This window comes from Serinus canaria, chromosome 6, assembly GCF_022539315.1.
Source record: "Serinus canaria isolate serCan28SL12 chromosome 6, serCan2020, whole genome shotgun sequence".
NCBI classification, from domain to species: domain Eukaryota; kingdom Metazoa; phylum Chordata; class Aves; order Passeriformes; family Fringillidae; genus Serinus; species Serinus canaria.
Window position 1 is genome coordinate 16066272 of NC_066320.1, and position 17069 is coordinate 16083340.

At 53.8% G+C, this 17069-nt stretch overlaps 1 protein-coding gene across 2 annotated transcripts in view; it reads right to left on the minus strand.

Annotated features, from left to right (window-relative positions):
* The window catches only part of PSD (pleckstrin and Sec7 domain containing), a 35350-nt gene extending 23698 nt beyond the window's left edge, over positions 1 to 11652 (minus strand). The window contains exons 1-5 of one of the 2 annotated variants that reach the window (XM_050976468.1): positions 10882 to 11652; positions 10699 to 10801; positions 9563 to 10031; positions 3639 to 4082; positions 613 to 618 (exon numbers count right to left, since the gene is read on the minus strand). In XM_050976468.1, the coding sequence (XP_050832425.1) occupies positions 613 to 618; positions 3639 to 4082; positions 9563 to 10031; positions 10699 to 10801; positions 10882 to 11652 (1793 nt within the window). The remainder of the gene's footprint in view (positions 1 to 612; positions 619 to 3638; positions 4083 to 9562; positions 10032 to 10698; positions 10802 to 10881) is intronic. The other variant, XM_030241334.2, reaches the window with a different exon arrangement.
* Between the last annotated feature and the right edge of the window lie 5417 nt (positions 11653 to 17069).

A 17069-nucleotide genomic window follows, 5' to 3' on the forward strand; every position in this document is an offset into this window, starting at 1 on the left:
CCTTATAAAGAAAGGCAGCGGAGCTGGCTGGCAGGCCCCGTGCTCCAGCACACGCCAGCAGCCGCGCTCTGGCAGGGACGCAGCTCTGATTCCCGGCGCATCCTCCGCCCGGGGCGCCTGCCAGCCCCACGGGCTCCCCGCTCCTCCCACACGGCCGCGGCTCCAGGGCTGAGCTCTCCCTCTAGCGAGGCTCCAGGCGTGCTGCCCTCGCCGTGCTGTCTGGCCATTTTCACCTACGGTTTGCAGCCTCACCTTTGATGTTGCCTTTCCCGCCTACCCTTCTTTCTGTCCCACCGCAGGCAAGCCCCGATGAGGTCCCAGCAGAACCCGCCTCGCTCGGGGGGCGAGTCACGTCTCTTCCCTCCGCAACAAATCTCAGGGACCGGCACGACTGTGCCCGAGGCAAAGGCTGGCTCCGGAAGAGTGGGACTGCAGGGAAGCTGGGCAGCTGGGTTTCAGGGGACTTGCAACCCCAGAGAGATGCAGGTTGCCCATTTACATTCCTCCGGAGCTGATGCCCCACAGCGCCTGCCTGTATAGGACTGGGCAAGCCAAGTGACCCTCTGGACACCTGCTTGTACCAGCATCTTGGCCAAGTCCTGCAATTTGGACCTGCAGCTGCAGAAGTCTGGCTGTCGCCACAGAAGTAATGTCCCTGTAAACTCCCACGGCTGCCCAAGCTCCTGCCCCACCATCTTGCCAGCACTGCATCCGTCCCTGGCTGGCTTCCCTGAGTTTGAAGGGCTCCCCAGCCCTGGGAAGCTCTGCCTCCACACATGCTCTTCAGAGATTTGTCATAGCCACAAGGACAACCTGCTTTAACTACAGCTCCCTGCCCAGTGAGAGCAGGGGACCTGCACACGTTTGCCTCTTGCCCAAATCGGGTGATACCCTACTCACAGAGCCTGTGCTGGAGATGTCACTGTGGGGAGGGCATGGAGGGGGTTCAGTCTCCGCTCCACCCCTTTCAACTAAGCCTGCTGGAGTAGGTGCAGGCATCCCAGGGGAGGACACACTTCCCACATACAAGGTCAAGATAAAAGCATGGTCTCAACTGTTATATGCTGAGGTACACCAGAGCCTTGGCGTAAGCAACAAGGCTGCATGACCCAAGGCCACCGGCTGCAGGGGACACCACATCTCCCCAGCAATGCAGGGCATCACTGATTGGCCATTCCTGCCACTGAAGGAGGTGGGAAGTCACAGGCTGCAAGGCTATCTCCAACCCGGATCCCGACCCCAACTATTGCAACAGTCAGCAGCAAAGCTTTTGGGGCCACAAAGAGGACAGCTACAGGGCAGCACATGCAGGCCTAGACCCACTGGTGTTCATCACCAGTCACACCAAAGCCCTGCAGCCTGAGGTCACCTCTACCAACCCTAAGACTTACAGACAATGTAAAGCATAGTCTCCACTGCAGAGTCCTCCTGCCAGGGGCTCCCAGTCTACCTGTGCTGGTGGCACTCAGCCTGTACTGCTAGTGACCATGGACAGTGCTGAATGCCTTGCTCTGACCCTGCTGGCACAGGTGATGACACACTACAGTGACTGCAGAGGTTCTTTAACTCTTTTCCTTACCAATTTCCATTGAATACCCCCTAGTGGGAGAATTACAAGGATAAGCTCTGCTCGATCAGATCAGCCCTGCCAGGCATCAGGATCTGCTGGTTCCAGTTCATGAGAACCTTTGAGCAATCAGTCCAGCCACTTCTTCCTCAAAGTATTTGGGAATCTTTAGCTTCATGGCCAGCTCCACTGAGAGTCTAGAAAGTTGGTAGCATCAGTGATTGGGAAGAGGAAACTTCTTGGATCTCTCCCTTGCCAGAAACCCCTGCCTCCTGAAGACTGATCCTGCAGATGATGAGCTGTCTCAGACCCTGGTCCCACATGCCTTAACTGCTTCCCAACCTAGTTCCTGCTCCCAGCCCCAATCTCCACTCCTTTCCACTGCACCAGATGGCAGATTCCAACCACACCTGCCCCTCTGTCCACCATTGCCTGTGGAATTGGGAGGGGAGGTGTCTTTCCAGCAGTCTCTGCTTCAGGTCACAACTGGAGTTAGGGCACCTGCTCAGCCGCTGCAGGGCAGCATGGCAGAGCAGAACAGTCCAGGACATGGGCAAGAAACAGGGTCTGAGCTGGACAAAATAAGTGCTGTGCAGGGACCTACTGATAACCAAGGGAATAGTTTCTAAGCAGGGAAAGGTAGCTGCCTGGGACTCTGCACACATGTGTAAGAGAAGGTGAGGCTGGCAGCTAAGGTGCTCTGGGAAGCCCAGGCCTTGGGGTCCCCAGGCCAGGGACCACAGTGGGGACTGCAGCTGCATTTCCCCTGTGCTCCTCTGTCACCAAAGCAGAGGTACTCCTGACAGAAGAGGAGATGACAAGAGGCCCAGCAAAGGTGGGCTCAGCAAAGATCTAGGGCAGCTTAAGGGATACACAACATCCCTCCATGGCCAGCACTGCTATGAAACCTGAGCTGGGGTGGGAGAACAGTGCCGCGGTGTCCTCGGTGCTGCCAGCATACTGTGTGCTCCACTGAATATAAACCAGTGAGGAATAATCCCTTTTAGCCATCCCATTGCTGCTCCTGCTGCCAGCTGTGTCTCTACACCCTCACACCTGCCTACAGCCCTGCATTGCCGTCCTGTGCTACAATGGCATCCCATGGGCAGTTAGTCACATACTGTCCTTTTGGTTTCCCCAGGGTGCTGTGTTTCAGTCCCTTGCCTTGGCAAAGGAATAGGAAGCCAATTCTTCCTGCAGAGAGCACTAATCATGGCTGGATACTGTCACCCTTCACTGCCATGTGCCTCCCAGACATGATCAGTTTTGCTGCACAAATTTTGTCAGGCCTCTGGGCTACCACATCTCTGGCTTCAGTGTCCCAAAGGTAGGGAATGCCTTACCCAGTTCCTCTCTGCCCCTTGGGTCAGTCGAAGGGCCACAGAGCTGATACAATATCCCACTCTCCTCCCTTGACTGCAGACACCAGAGAAGACACACAGCTTAGATCTCCACCTGGCCACCCCAAGCTGAGCCTACAGAGATGGCGCAGACTGTGACTAGAAGTGACACAGTTATGGAAAAGACCAAAGCCTGCAAAGTAGATGAGGGTTTCAGGTTGCTCATCCCTCCATCTTCCAACACAAACAAGGCTGAGTAGGTTCAGGAAGGCAGAACAACAAGCACAAGACCATGGCGCTCCTGCCTTTAAGAAACAAGTGCAGATGGCAAGGAACAATCCACAGCAGGGAAACATTGTCAAATTTCTGCTGGTGGTCAACTTCAGACTGGACTCTCCCCATACCATCACAGATACTGGACTTCCTTGCAATGAAAACCACCACAGGACTGACGTTTTGGTATTCCCTGCTTGATTGCCTGAAGGAAACTTCACAGTCCTACAAAGCTGGCAAAGATGAAAAAGGAGTTGTGCTTCCATCAACATACCTACCACAATAACATGGTGATCACTGGCCTGGTCAGCTACTGCCTAGAAAATCTAGCACGTGCAGTCCTGACCCTTCCCCAGCAACACGAGTTAGGCTCTGGCTGCAAACTAGACCTCACAGCATCAGATTCCACATCAAGCCTTCGTGGCCCAGCTGGACAGCAAGCAACGTTGGTCACTCACCTTGTGTTGGAGGCCAAGGGAGTGCCAAAGCTGTCCTCTGAGTGGCAAGGGCTGTGTCGAGTGCCCTTCCTTCGTCTCCCGCGGTCCTCCTCCCTCTCTGTCCAGGGGGCATCTGTGGCTGAACTGGTCCCAGAGTCTGGCTCTAAGTGAGCCAGAGGAGCAAAGCTTTCCTCGATCACCTTGGCGCTGTCTCGGATTTTTCCCTGTATTTCTGGGGTGAGGGCTGGGAGGTCAAATGTGAAAAAGGTCCCATGGGTACGGGCTGGGGAAGAAAGGATGTCAATGGAGTCCAGGCTGGTGTAAGATGTGCCTTTGGCTCGATGGGACTCCATGATGGTCTCAAAATGCTTGCTGAAAGAGTCCATGCCATCCTTGGAAAGGCTGTGCCCTAGAAGGAAGGGCACTGGAGACTTGAGCATACCCTGTGTGTCTCGGTCCATGATCCTAGAGGGAAAGAAAGTGAGAAGAATTGATCATTGAAGAGCAAAGGATCAAAATTCTAAAACAAAAGCCCACACACTGCTTCAGAAGGAAACTGAGAAGGGTAGAAATCTCTTCGAACATCTGTAGACCACCAAGGAAATGCCTCGCCTGCCCAAGACAGCATGGGAAGCAGGACTGGGCTGGCCTCCCTCCAGACATATGCTTCTCCTTTAATGCACCACAGACTTTTGTTCCTTTAGTGGCTCATCCTCCTAAGAAGCTTATGAGATGGCTACTGCTTCCAATCACTTGTCTTGAGCTAAGATCCAATAAAGGGCTCAAGTACTAGAAGCAGGATGTAGTTCAGCTCCATTTCCAACCAAATCTGGAAGTGGTTGAATTTTTCATGAGCCTTCATGAACCTTCTATCACGAAGAAGGCTCCTCCTGAAGCTGCTCAAGACAGCGTGACACCTTTCTCCATGAACACTGCACTGTGGTCACTGAGTACTATGCTCAGAGCATGACCAACACTCACCTGCAAGGTCTGCTGGCTGTATCCACAAGGTGATGTTGAGTCCCAGGAGACATGTGTGACTGAGCACACATCAATACTGAGCTCCAGGTTTCCCCAGGCAGCACAGAGGGAGCCTCACACCCATCTCTGGGCTTGGGGATCTGAGCTCACCTATGCTCTGGGGGCCATGACTGGTCCTAGCTCATCATCTTGGCAGGGATCAGCCCCACAGGAAAGTCCAGCCTGACTCCACTGCTGGTCTAGGTCCAGCCCAAAACAGAAGTTTCTAAACCCTGAAGCCCTGAGTGTCTTGCCCTGTAAATGAAGTACAGCCTGCCCACCTACCTAAGCCCATGACAACATGGATGTTTCCAACCCAGGGAACATCAGTGCTTCAGCAGTACAAGCACAAATACAGCCCTAAAAGCCTACTTTACTCATAAGCTGCTATCATTTTATTAAAGCAGCAGAAAAGCACTTCTTATGCCACTCTCTCCTCTGATTAAAGGAGAGGAACTGCTCCAGCCTGTCATAACATTTGTTATGAAAAAACAGCTTCCTACAGAGGGCTCAGAAGATGCGTTGCTGTAACACACACCAAATTATTTTCATTCATTAGCCTTCACATGTCACTCAAAAATCTCACCCCAATTACTTCAGTAGGCCAAGAGCTGGCAGCTTGACTCCCCCAGAGTGCCAGCTGGTTTCAAAGGGAGTGCAGTGAAGCCAGACACAGGTAAGTAAGGCAGGGTGCAGGCTGATCTCACCCATCCACCAATGTTTCCCTGGCTGTGCAGCACCACGTGACACTTACAATTCCTTTAGGAGCCCCGGGAGCAGCCACTTCTGAAGTGGCTTTTGGTGAAGACAAGGCAGAAGAGACCTCTTTAATATCTGCAGATGTGCTTTACAGATGTAAATGTGCATTCTCCATTCTTCCTGCCCAGCCCCATGTGACTAAACCAAGCTAATGCTGTTGATCATTTTGCACCTTGAATCCATGAGGAGGGAAAAAAATGTGCCAGGGAGGACAATACAAGCAGATTTGAGGTATCTTGTTTCCAGGAGAGCTAGGTGGGCTCACTTTTGTGATCAAGCATATTGCCACTAAGCCACAGAAAAATCATGGCTGGTTTTGTCCACACCATCCAAGTTCTGGAAACAATATTTTCACCCCAAAATATCAAGCACAAGGATGTAGCCACAGCAGCATGGGAGCAATATTGACTGCTCAGACCCAGATGCTCCATTAGCCCCTGCTGCACTGCCCAGCTCCTCCATCCTCTGCGTTGGTCCCCCAGGAAGGGTCACTGCACTGACACCAAGCCAGACAAACCCAGCAGAGAGGAGCAGAGGAGAGGAGATGCAGAAGCTGTAATCAAGCACCTGGGAGACAGGCAGCAGGAAGCAAATAGGTTTCCAGCCTTGAGCTGATGCAGGAGAGGCAGTGAGCCTTCCTTAGGAGAGGGCCAGGCAGACAGGGAAGGGAAGCGGATCCGAGAGCCAACACTGCCTCAGGGAAGGTTTTAGGTAGGGGATGTGAGCAACTGGGTTTCTGATGTATGTGATGGCTGATGGAGGGGAAGGGGCTCACCCCAATCTCCCTGCCTGCAGACACATGGTGCTGCAGACATGCCATCCTCGGCAGGGGGGAAGAGGAGGGGAAAATCTCTCCTCTGGCCCTCAGTGGTTATAACTCTCTGCTAAATGCTCGTGTGACCCTGCGGACCCCTGACTCAGCCATGCCCCGCTCCTCCAGCTCCAGGCTGCTCCAGCCTGCCCAGGCACACTGCTGTGTGAGGATCCCAGCTCAGTTCAAAGAAAGTCAGACTTTTCAGCACTGTCCAGCAGCGCCTAGCTTTATTCTTCTCTCAACAAAGCTCTTGACAGACCTGTCTCAGCAGCTCCTTGCAGTCCCCCCAGGCTCCTTTGCACTACTCCTCCAGCGTGGCAGCAGCCTGCTCTTGGGGCTCAGTGTCCTCACTCTGTCCCATGCTTAGGCACAGGTACTGACCACAGGCACTGCTGTCTCCCCTGACTGTCCACACTCCCCTGCCACCTCACGCTGTCACGCTGTCCCCTGCTCACCCACAGGAGCTGCAGGCACCTGCCCTGCTCATTGACAGACCCCTGCCAGCATCACCCTGAGTGTCCCCTCTGCAGCTGGAGCCCGGTGCTCCATCTAGAAGCATCTACCCGAGCTCTGCCTCTGCAGCCACTTTGGGCTCTCAGACAGCACATCAGAGGCTTGATGCAGGTTAAGCACATGCTTAAGCATTTGATGGAACTGAGACCATAACCATTTTTCTAATCCCCACCAAGGCTTGCCCTGTGGCTATTTTCTTGCCAACAGGCAGCAAGCACAAAGGCTCTGGAAAGGCTTCACAAGCAGCATATCTAAGGGCTTTTCTAGTCAAGGCTTGCAGGGAGAAAAGGCATCACTGACTCCCATCAGCCCTCTGTGCTCTCGGGGGAGCAGAGCATTCCCTAGCAAAGCCTCTTCTCTCTTATCAGCCCAAGGCACCCATGCTGAGGGCCAAACCAGGCTCTTCCTATAGCTTAGCCAACATGTCTGCTGATGCTCAGGGAGGAAGGGAATTGAGCCTGCTCTCACTGACAGGTTCGGCTCTCTTGGACTAATAGAAACAAAGACAGTAAAGGCTTAGATTAGTCATTAGAGTCAGTAGACATAACTGAATATGTTCAGGAAGCAGATTTGCTGAAAGAAGACAACATTTCTTCCATTGCTTTTCATGTCTCATTTGATTTGGGGTACATTTTTTTTTCCTGTTAGCAAGCTCTCTTATTTTGGGAGGTTAAATCACAAAAGAAGATTCTGAATTTTGGCCAGAACATTAAGTACAACAAGGTAGTACCAAGTCAAAGGGTAGTACCAAACCCTTAAAGCTAGATTTTCAAAGGGATGTACATGTCTAAAAGCTGAAAATCAGCATCAAAAAGCGCTTCAGCGGTTTTGTAGGGTTGGTCCTTCCCAGCAACCAGGACAGGCATGGGGTTCAGCAGCTCCTGCAGCAGCAGAATGGTGCCAGGTCCAGGAAACCAGGGCGGCTTCTTCATCCCCCCAGCTTCACCCCTCCTGTGAGCAGGCAAAGCAGAAAGCTTGAAGAAGAAAACATCAGTACTGGTGACTGGTAAACAGGGATAAGGACTGCAGCTGCAGAGCTCAAAACAGTGTGTAAGCAAAAACCCAGGGCCGTGATTGAGGGACTGAACAAGCTCGCAATTTGAGCCTCGTGATTTTCAAGACTCTGTCTGCAGGGTCTGCACTTACCAGGGGAATATTCAGGGGACTGCAGGGGAAAAAAGCAACTGGTCTACAAAGGAGCTGTGTCAAATGAATGTGACATCCCCATTGGTAACTATACTGGGAGCACCATCTTTTAGGAGCAACAGTGGTTTTTTAAGGACACATCCAAGCTTTCAGCACTGGCTAGGGAGCTACAGTAGGGTATCTCAGAGGACAAACAAAACGGATCTAGGCTTACAGCTCATAAAACTCACAGTGGCCTCAAAGATATTTAGAAACAAAATAACACTGCAAAAAAACTGTCACAGCAAATTGAAGAACTTGCAATAACTTTACACCTCACTCAAATATCCATTTGGAAAAAAAAACCCCACATTACAAATAGCTTATTTTCAGCTTTTCTCTAGAACCCAAATTTTTGAGGACAGGGTCACTGGCATGTATTTGTCCCCTCCAATAGAGATGCAAGGGCTGGACAAAATGATAGGAGCTCAGCTCCCCTTGAGATGCACACCTTCCCTCCTTGTTAGTTCAGCACTTTCATTTTTTCCTTCCCACTGCAGGGGCACTTCTGTATTAATGTATTATTAATGTATGTATTTCATTATTTTTAACTTCTGCTGACATCAAAACCTCCTTTTTCCTTTCCTTCCACCTAAATGCTCCCCACATACCTTCTGCACAGCTAGGTGAGCTCATGCTGCCACATAGCATTCCAGGCATCACCCTAGTTTTGTGCTTCCCAGATGAGACCTGTCCCTATTCCTATGGAGATTTGCTGATGATGCTGAACCTCCTGACCTCACTCAATTGACTCACTTGACAATGTACATATCAGAACATTCCTGCACAGGGCCTTTCCCCTTCAGGTGGCTGTCTCATACAGTGGGCTGGCTCTGGACCTGATGATGCTCATCACTTCTCACAATCAAGCTACCATTCCAGTGGAAACTTCATGGGCAGAGTTTCATGCCACCAAGCCAAAATGCCATTTCCCATATGTGCTAAATACCAGTATCTAGAACGGGGCAGATAGCAGCTCGGAGCACACTTGCTGCCCATGGGTAGGCAACTGAATTATAATCTTTGTGCCACCCACTCCATCACCCTCCCAGTGTTTTGCCACACATGTAAAAAATGACACAGAAGGCAACCAAATGCTTTTTTGATCCCAATGTATCCCTATGCTTTCCCAAAAATGGCAAATACTTAATGAGGCTGAGCAAATGGAACTGCTCCCACTGCTGAAGCACATCTGTGGGGAGAAGGACAGCCCAGCAGCACCTGGCAGCCCAGAGTAGCTCCAGGACATGACCTGTCCTCTGGTGTCCTGACACTGTCACCCTAACACCTGGCAGCACCATGGCAGGATGTAATTGACCTGGCAGGACTCATGCTGGGAAGTCTTGGCTCAGCTGGGCACCCTGAGCTGCAGGACCCACCCCAGGTGAGTGAGGCCCGTGGCACAGCTCCCAGAGCTGGATCCCCTGTGCTGGCTTACTCTTTCCATAGGGCAGTGAGAGCCCCTTCCCAGTGCTGCCCCCAGCCCCAGCACCAATCCCTGTGGTGCCATCCAGGACCCCATCTCACCCTCACGCACAGCTTGCATGTTGCTACCGGGATTTTGGCACAGACACTTCAGCAGAGCTTGTTTTGCCATGCAGGATACAATAATGAGGGTGACAGGAGCTTTTTGCCTTTGCACATGGAGTCTCACCTTTCCCTGTTTTCCTTCCTCATCGCCTCAAAGACCTCATCGTCCTCGTCCACACCCTTGTCTTGCAGCCCATCCTTGGGGCAGCCGGTACCTGGAACAGGTGGCTCCTCTGGTGTGCTGTTCCTCCTGCCTGGCGTGCCCACAAAACTTGGGTTGCTCTCACTGTCCTTCTGGCTCTCAATTGCTGAATCCACCTCCTCCTTCTCAGCCAGGATATCATCGATGTTGGTTTCACGATAGCACCTCAGTGGCACAGTGTCCAGGTCTGTTTCAGAGTACTTCACTGTCCTCCTTATAATCCCAGTTTCACAGGAGCCAGGCTTCTGGCTGCTCAAAGGAGACACTTCTATCTCCACCTCCACGTGGCTCAGGCTGTGCTCAGGTACCAGCCCTGATGGCTTGGCTGGCAGTGGGGAGACAGACTTCTGGGGGAGCTCAGTCAGAGGAGCAGAGTCAGGGGCAGAGGAGCCTGCAAAAAAGGCCCAAGCATTCAGAGCTATGGGGAGCTGCAATGGGGAGCACTGAGGAGCTGCTCCTGCAGCATCACACACACACACACACACACACACACACACACACACACACACACACACAACCCCCCTGAGAGTGTGGTCACATGTCATAGAATCATTAAGTTTAGAAAAGACCTCCAAGATCATCAAATCCAACCTTTGACAAACACCACCATGTCAACAGAACCATAGCACTAAGTGCCATTCCAGTTGTTTCTTGAACACCTTCAGGAACAGCAACTCTAGAGGGTTGAGGGACACAGGGAAACAGTGAAGAGGTGGCAGAAGGAGAAAGAGTGCGAGAGGCAGAGACAGGCTGTCAGTGCTAGTGCACCTCCAGCCGGCCCTGAGACCCCATCTAAACTCAAAAGCTCTTCTGCAAAGGCAGTCAGGAGCTCTTTGTCACCTCTTTTGCATGGCCACAGGGGACTTTGCAGGGAGGTTGGTACATATGTGATCTGACCCCGGAAGGACATAAGCTGGCCAGTCTTGGGGGAATCTCAGCTCTTTATTGGGCACTGAGAAGACCCAAGGGATGGGCAGCCCCAGTGCAAGTTCTGCCGACAATACAGACTTAAAAGGAGGGGTGGGTCCACCCAATGGCATCCACCTGCAACGTCTTACCTGTCTTTGGGGTATCAGAGGAGCCGTAGAAGAATTCCCACTTGGCCTTGGCAATGCGCTGGGCATGGGCAGAGCTCTGCCGGGGATACAGCCCGGCGCTGCCCTGCAGAGAGGAGAGCAATGAGTGGACAACGCATCCCTAGGGCAGAGCCCATGCCCAGTGTGGGAGACCCTGGCACCTACCTGATGTCGGGGCTCTGGCTTCAGGGGACTCCTGGTGAAGGTGGGGAACTCCTCTGGCAGCCCATTGGTCAGGGACCGGCAGAGGCAGCTGGTGTCAAGGGCACAGAACTCCTCCTTCCCACAGGGACGTGTCCCCCCTGGAGTCCTGCCCCCAGCCAGAAGCGGGTCAGACGCGGAGGCCTCCAGCTTCAGCGTCTGCAGGAGCCGCTCCTGAGGCAGGGGCTGGGGCTGCAGGGATCCCACGTCCCCACCAAGCTCCAGACTGCGGCTGAGGCTGTAGGGGCCATTCTCCCAGCGGAGATGGGGGGTTGTCGGGCAGCCCAGTGTCCGCACACTGGCCTTCTCAATGAAGCGGAAAGTGACCACAGAGCTGTGTCCCTCTGGGGCTGGCGGACTGCGGCTGCCCAGAGAGGCGACAGCTGGGCTTGGCCGGCCCCACCGTGGGGTGCAGGGGGCAGTCAGTCGCCCCGTGCCTGGGCAGCTCCCGCTGCCAAAGGGCGCTGCCTCAGCCGGCCTGCGGGCCAAGGAGCCGGTGCTGTTGTAGAGGCCGAGCGGGCAGTGGCGGGCATCGGGCGCCAGGCCCTTGCGCAGCAGGTGGAGGCGGCCGGCGTTGAGGTTGGGGCTGAGGCAGGGTGGGGGGCTGCACTGCCCAGCCTCGGGGCTTCCCCCCGCCAGCCAGGGCCTCCGGTTCACCCTGTGGGCAAAGGGCGGGGGAGAGGCAGTGCAGCCCTCCTCAGGGTGGAAGCGGACAGGTGCCCCTGCTTGGGCCATCCTGCCAGAAGAGGGCACAGAGGTGTCAAGTCCGGAGCCCAGCAGGGTGGCACAGGCACAGCAAGGCAGGTTCCCAGCACCCCTGAGATGTCTGAGACAAGAGGTGATGCATCCTCAGGCAGCTCTGAAACAAGGGCAAAGAGCTGGTTAGGGAAGGAACAAAAAAGAATCTGGGGCATGGGGAGGACAGACCAAAGGTGCCCTGCCCTCATGGCAGGAGAAAGATATGTGCCAGGTGAGACAGCCCCCAGTAAATCCCCTCCGGCTGTAGGAAGCAGGCAAGGTTCATCAAGGGTATCACACCAGCACCACTGCAGGGATGCTGGCAGCCCTTTGCTTGGCCGCCAGGCACCAAGAGTGTTTGCTTTCTCCCCAGGGTGCCAGGATGCTCAGGCACTTTCTCTGCAGTCCTGCACCCCAGACACTGCGAGAGAATGCACTATAAAGTGGATTTCATTCATTCTGCTTTAGGCTGAATATATTTACTACTCACAGTCTACAGCCTACTAAAGTAAGGGGGGGAAAAGGAATCTACTGCATCGCTGAGACATCCTCCAATTATACTTGCTCAAGGAGTTTAATATGAGCAGCAAGGGCAAGGAGCCTCTGTCTTTGGAGGTCAGCCTGGGTTTAAACTGTGTCACACCAACACATGTCACAGCCACTACTGATGGCGCAGACAGAGCTGTCAACACCAGTAGATTCAAAAAGCAGTGGTAACAGACAATCCCAGCCTGGGGGAACACAGCAAGCCTGCCCTGCACACTCGCTCACTCGCCTGCCTGTCTCTGCCCAGAGACCGTATACCCAGACATGAGGCCAGCCACCCCACAGCAGCAGGTGGGTGGCTGCAGGGAGAGGCAGGACCTGGAGCCCCCATCAACCCCACTGGCAGGACTGCTGACATTTGTCTTTCTCCCAGTGGAGCTAAAACTTGTACTTATCCTTCCCTGAGTTTCTTCGAATTCCTAATGTGAAGAGAGGATTCTGCCTTGGCTGCTTGTGCCTTCTGACAGATGCCAAGATACTGAGTCCCTCACTTTCATAATTTGAAAGTGAGAAACCATATGCCAGCTGCAAACAGGAAAGCATGATTATTTTTCTCCCTGTTTCTAAGATCAAACCAGACAGGAATAAATTCCTAAAGGACGTGGGGCTGAACTTTCAAGTGTTTAGGCTCCAGAGATGCACAGACAAAACTATTCATGAAATAACCCAAACCACACCTGTGGGGTAGGCACCCATTTATCTGCACTAGCACATTGATGAAAAAATCTGTCCTGCTGAGCAACAGCAATCTCTAATTCGCTCACTGAAAATTTTATTCTCCTGATTAATTTATTATGTACTATTTTTACAATATTTTTCTCCTGTTATAGTTGTGTTCACATTCAAGGTTGCTGAAGTTAATTGCTAAATAATAAAGATGCGGGGTTTATATATTGCAAATGAAATTCTACTTTTTATCTCAATGCAGACTAAGACATACGCCAAGGAAAAAACTTATCTCTAGGAATAGTTTGTTTTCTCTGCAACATAACAAATCTACAAAAACCAGCCTATCTCAAAACATGTGAGTTATTACTAGAATAAATGGGATAAGCAGAATGTCCTCCTGGTTATTAAAACAGAATTATCAAATTTAGAGTAAAGGCCATGCCTGCCTTTGACCCACCAAAGCTGGATGGCTACACCCTGCAGTGGAGTGAGCTTTTCTTTAATAATGAAAGGTAAAAAGCACAAATGCAACTGAGATGAAAAATCAATGATGGAATGAATGAGCTACAGCTTCCTGCTTGCTGATTTCAATTGTGAATCAAAAGGATGCTCCTTAAATCACTGTGATTAATGGGTTGGGCTGTAAAGCACAAGTGGGTTGGAGAAGTGTTGCTGGTCCAGCTGCCTAAAGGCAGGAGAAGTTCTGCAAAGAAAATCTCACAGGGTGTCTGCCTGGGCAACCCTGGGCACACATTCAAAGAGAAAAACTCATGAGCTGCAGTGTGATAGCCAGGGGCTGCACATCATTGGGGGATTAAATTGGTTCAAGAAAACATCTCACAAGAAACTTATTCCTTCTGTCTGTGCCTTCTTAAGGGCCAAAGGAATGTCCAGGGATGCTTTGGACATTGCTTTGAGCCATACCCAGTGCAACAGGGGACGGCTGCTCCCCGTGCAAGCGCTTGCCTGGCGGAATGGGGCGATGCGGAGCGAAGGCAGCAGGCACTGCTTACGCTGCGGGGGAAGCACACACCCACGCCACGGGAGTGCGGGGACAAGGCGTAGGAGCTGGGGGGGAATGAGAAGAGACTGGGCGAAGAACGACACAGAGATGGGAGACAGGCAAGAGGTGTGCGGCTGGGGGTTAAATTCACACGATGGGCCATATTTGTGTGCTGGACATGGGACCCATGGCAGGGAATGGGGGAAACCAGCCTGCGGCTGCCGGGCTACCTGAGGGGGCTAGGGTGCCTGGGAGATGAGTCTGCCTTCCGGAGGGACACAGAGCAGTTTGAGGGGATGAAGTGGTGACCGAAGCGGGATGTCTGGAGGCCCTGAGGCTGTGGTGCAAAAAGGTGACCTCTTTCAGTTGTGGTATCTAGTCAGGGGACGTGTCCCCACCTTGCAGCTGAGGCTGAACATGCTCTTCGCTCCCCGCCCCCCCCGCCCGGCTTCCCTCACCCGGCACCTCCCGTTTGGCGGGATCAGCCCTGAGTGGATGTGACATCCATCCGGATGAAGAGGGAGCACCCCTGGCCAGGGGGGCTGGCGGAGCTGCCCGCCGCGATCTCCCCATGCTTGGGCATCGGCCCCGCGCTCTTCCCGCCGCACCGGCACACGGGGGCCGGAGTGGGTCTCGGCCCCGCCGGGTGCCACCTTAGCCCCGTGCCGCCGCCCCCCGGTCACCGCCGCCGCGGGGGCGCAGAGACGCCCCGGTCTCTGCAACAACTGCTGCAACTTTCCCCGCTCCCCAGACGCCCCGTTTCGGCCTCCGGTCCCCGCCGCGCCCCGCCCCGCTCCGCTCCGTTCCCCGCGTCTCACCGGCAGTGCCGCCGCCGCCACCGCATCCTCCGCGCCGCTCCTCCGCGCTGCTGCCGGCCCGGCGCGGCTCGGCCCGGCCCGTCGGGCGCGCCGCGGTACAGTACGATACAGTACAGTGCAGTTCGGTACGATACGGTGCAGCACGGTGCCACCGGCCGCAACCCGCCGCTCCCTGCCGCGCTAATCCCGGCCCGGTCCTGTCACTCCGCCCCGCTGACAGCCACGGCAGCCAATGGGAAACCCTCGCAGGGCGCCAAGCCCCGCCCACTCGGTGGCACGGGCACACGAGGAGCGGCCGACTTCACACCGGGGTGCCTGTCCCCATGTGTGGGCGGGTCCCCACCCGTGTAGCATCCTCCACATGCTCAGGTTCCGGTGTGCACACACCCTGTGCCAGTGCCAACCGGGTCTCGTGCACTGGCAGTGCGACCCCGGAGGGCGATGTGCCTCTTCCAATGCCACACCACTCACTTGCCCGTGTCCTGGTGTCCATTTCTCCGTCCAGCAGCGTGCACATCAATATGAACGGCCTGCCACTGGCACGTGGCATGCGTGAGCACTCACGGCCTGTGCCTTGTGCCCTACGCCAAAGGGTACAGGCTCCCCTGTGCCCCACCATTGCTTAAGAGCCACGAGGATGAGAAGATAAAAGTGGCTGTGTGGTCCAGGCTATCAACCAACATCAGCAAGTCCTTGCCCTGGAGCACAGGTTCTCTGCCAGGGACTTACCTCTCCAAAGGTCATCCCCTGAAGCACACTACAGCCAGGGGTGCCAGGGTGTCTCAGGCCACCAGGAACTTGATGTCACAGTGTCACTAGGCACCTCAAGGATGGTAAATGGCACACGAATCTCAAGAATCCACTTATAGGTACAAGGGGGAAAAATCACCTATCCTTTGTCTCCCGCCTTGCCATGGGGACTCCACTGGCACCAGTGGCATGTGTGAGCAGAGATCATATGGGACAGCTGGGTACCAAGGTGAGGGCTGCTGTGGCAGGGCTTCAGGACCCTATGCTGCCAGTGCACTGGATCTGCGTGTGGCAGCCACTTGGACTGGGAGCCAGCACTTTGTGCCCTCACAGGTTGCCAGATCGGTTTGCTATTAAACAGCACTTTATTACCCAGCCCAAAAATCATTATTAAATGTGTGTGAGACAAAGAGCCCAGGGGAGCTGGGGCTTCATGTGCACATCGTATCTACAAGAGAATTTGGGAAGAGCTGCCTCTCCTTGCTGCTTTCCATGCCAGCAGCAAGTCCAATTCCGAGCTCACCTGCCCCCACAGTCACCCAGAAAGTCTGTCTCCTTCTGCCCTCCCAGGCATGGAGAAAAAGCATCAGGCAGGGCAGGCTTTCCTCATATTTAATGCATCAAAGTGCTGCCATCTCCTTCCTTCTCCAGGCTCCTGCCTGTGAGGGGCCTCTCTCCCCCACACGGAGGACTGGGGGACTCAGCAGCCTTAGACACAGGCGGCTTTTCTGGCAGCCTCCAAGAAGCTGGGCTAATTAGGGGCCTCACTGCTGAAGGATCAACGACCTGATTCCTTCAGCAGCTTCTTGATGGCAGAAGGGCAGGGAGGGGGAAGGCTTTTCTCTAAGCCACAGCCAGAGTGACAAATTTAACCAAGTGGAAGAGCTCAGAACTTCCCCAGTGTGTCCATACCAGGACAAGGCATGTCTGTGCCTTCTCAGCACCTGCAGGCAGCCCTGCTGAGAGCTGCAGAAGGTAAGAGAGGTCTCTTTTCCTGGCCCCCTGACTGGAGATCCAGATCATTCACAAAAAACACATTTATGTCCAGAACATGTTTTCCCTGCCGTAGCAGTAGCTGTTGCACTCCTCACAGTGTCTTGTGACCATATCCCACTCACCTTCCCACAGCCCTGAAACTCACAAAAGATGTGTCCACATACCTGGGTCTGGCCAACACTGACATAAGCCTCACTTGGATCAGGATTTTTCAGGATTTAACCCTGGCTCTCCTGATCCCTCCTGCTGTGAATCCCTCCCCAGCTGATGCAGGACAGGAGGGAGCAGAAAACCCCTCTGGCAGATGACAGAAGGGGACAAGATGTTCCCCACTCTTCAGCTCCCAGCTCCAATCTAGTGGGCTTAGTTAGGGAGATAGGAGTGCAGTGCACTGGGAACCCTCTTTACTATCATTTGGGTACTTCAGGACCTCCAGTCCTTGCCTGCAGGTACCATGTCCTTCCTGTATTAGAATCCACTCAACTCCATGTCATCCCTTTCAGCCTCCCAGGTCCTGCAAAAGGGAACTTCCAGGGGTTTTCTAAATATTGCCAGCACTGTCTTTGGTCATCTTCATAAGTCTGCAATAGAGTTTTCCCTCCCAAAGGCAGAAGGGTCTGGGTATCATCAGG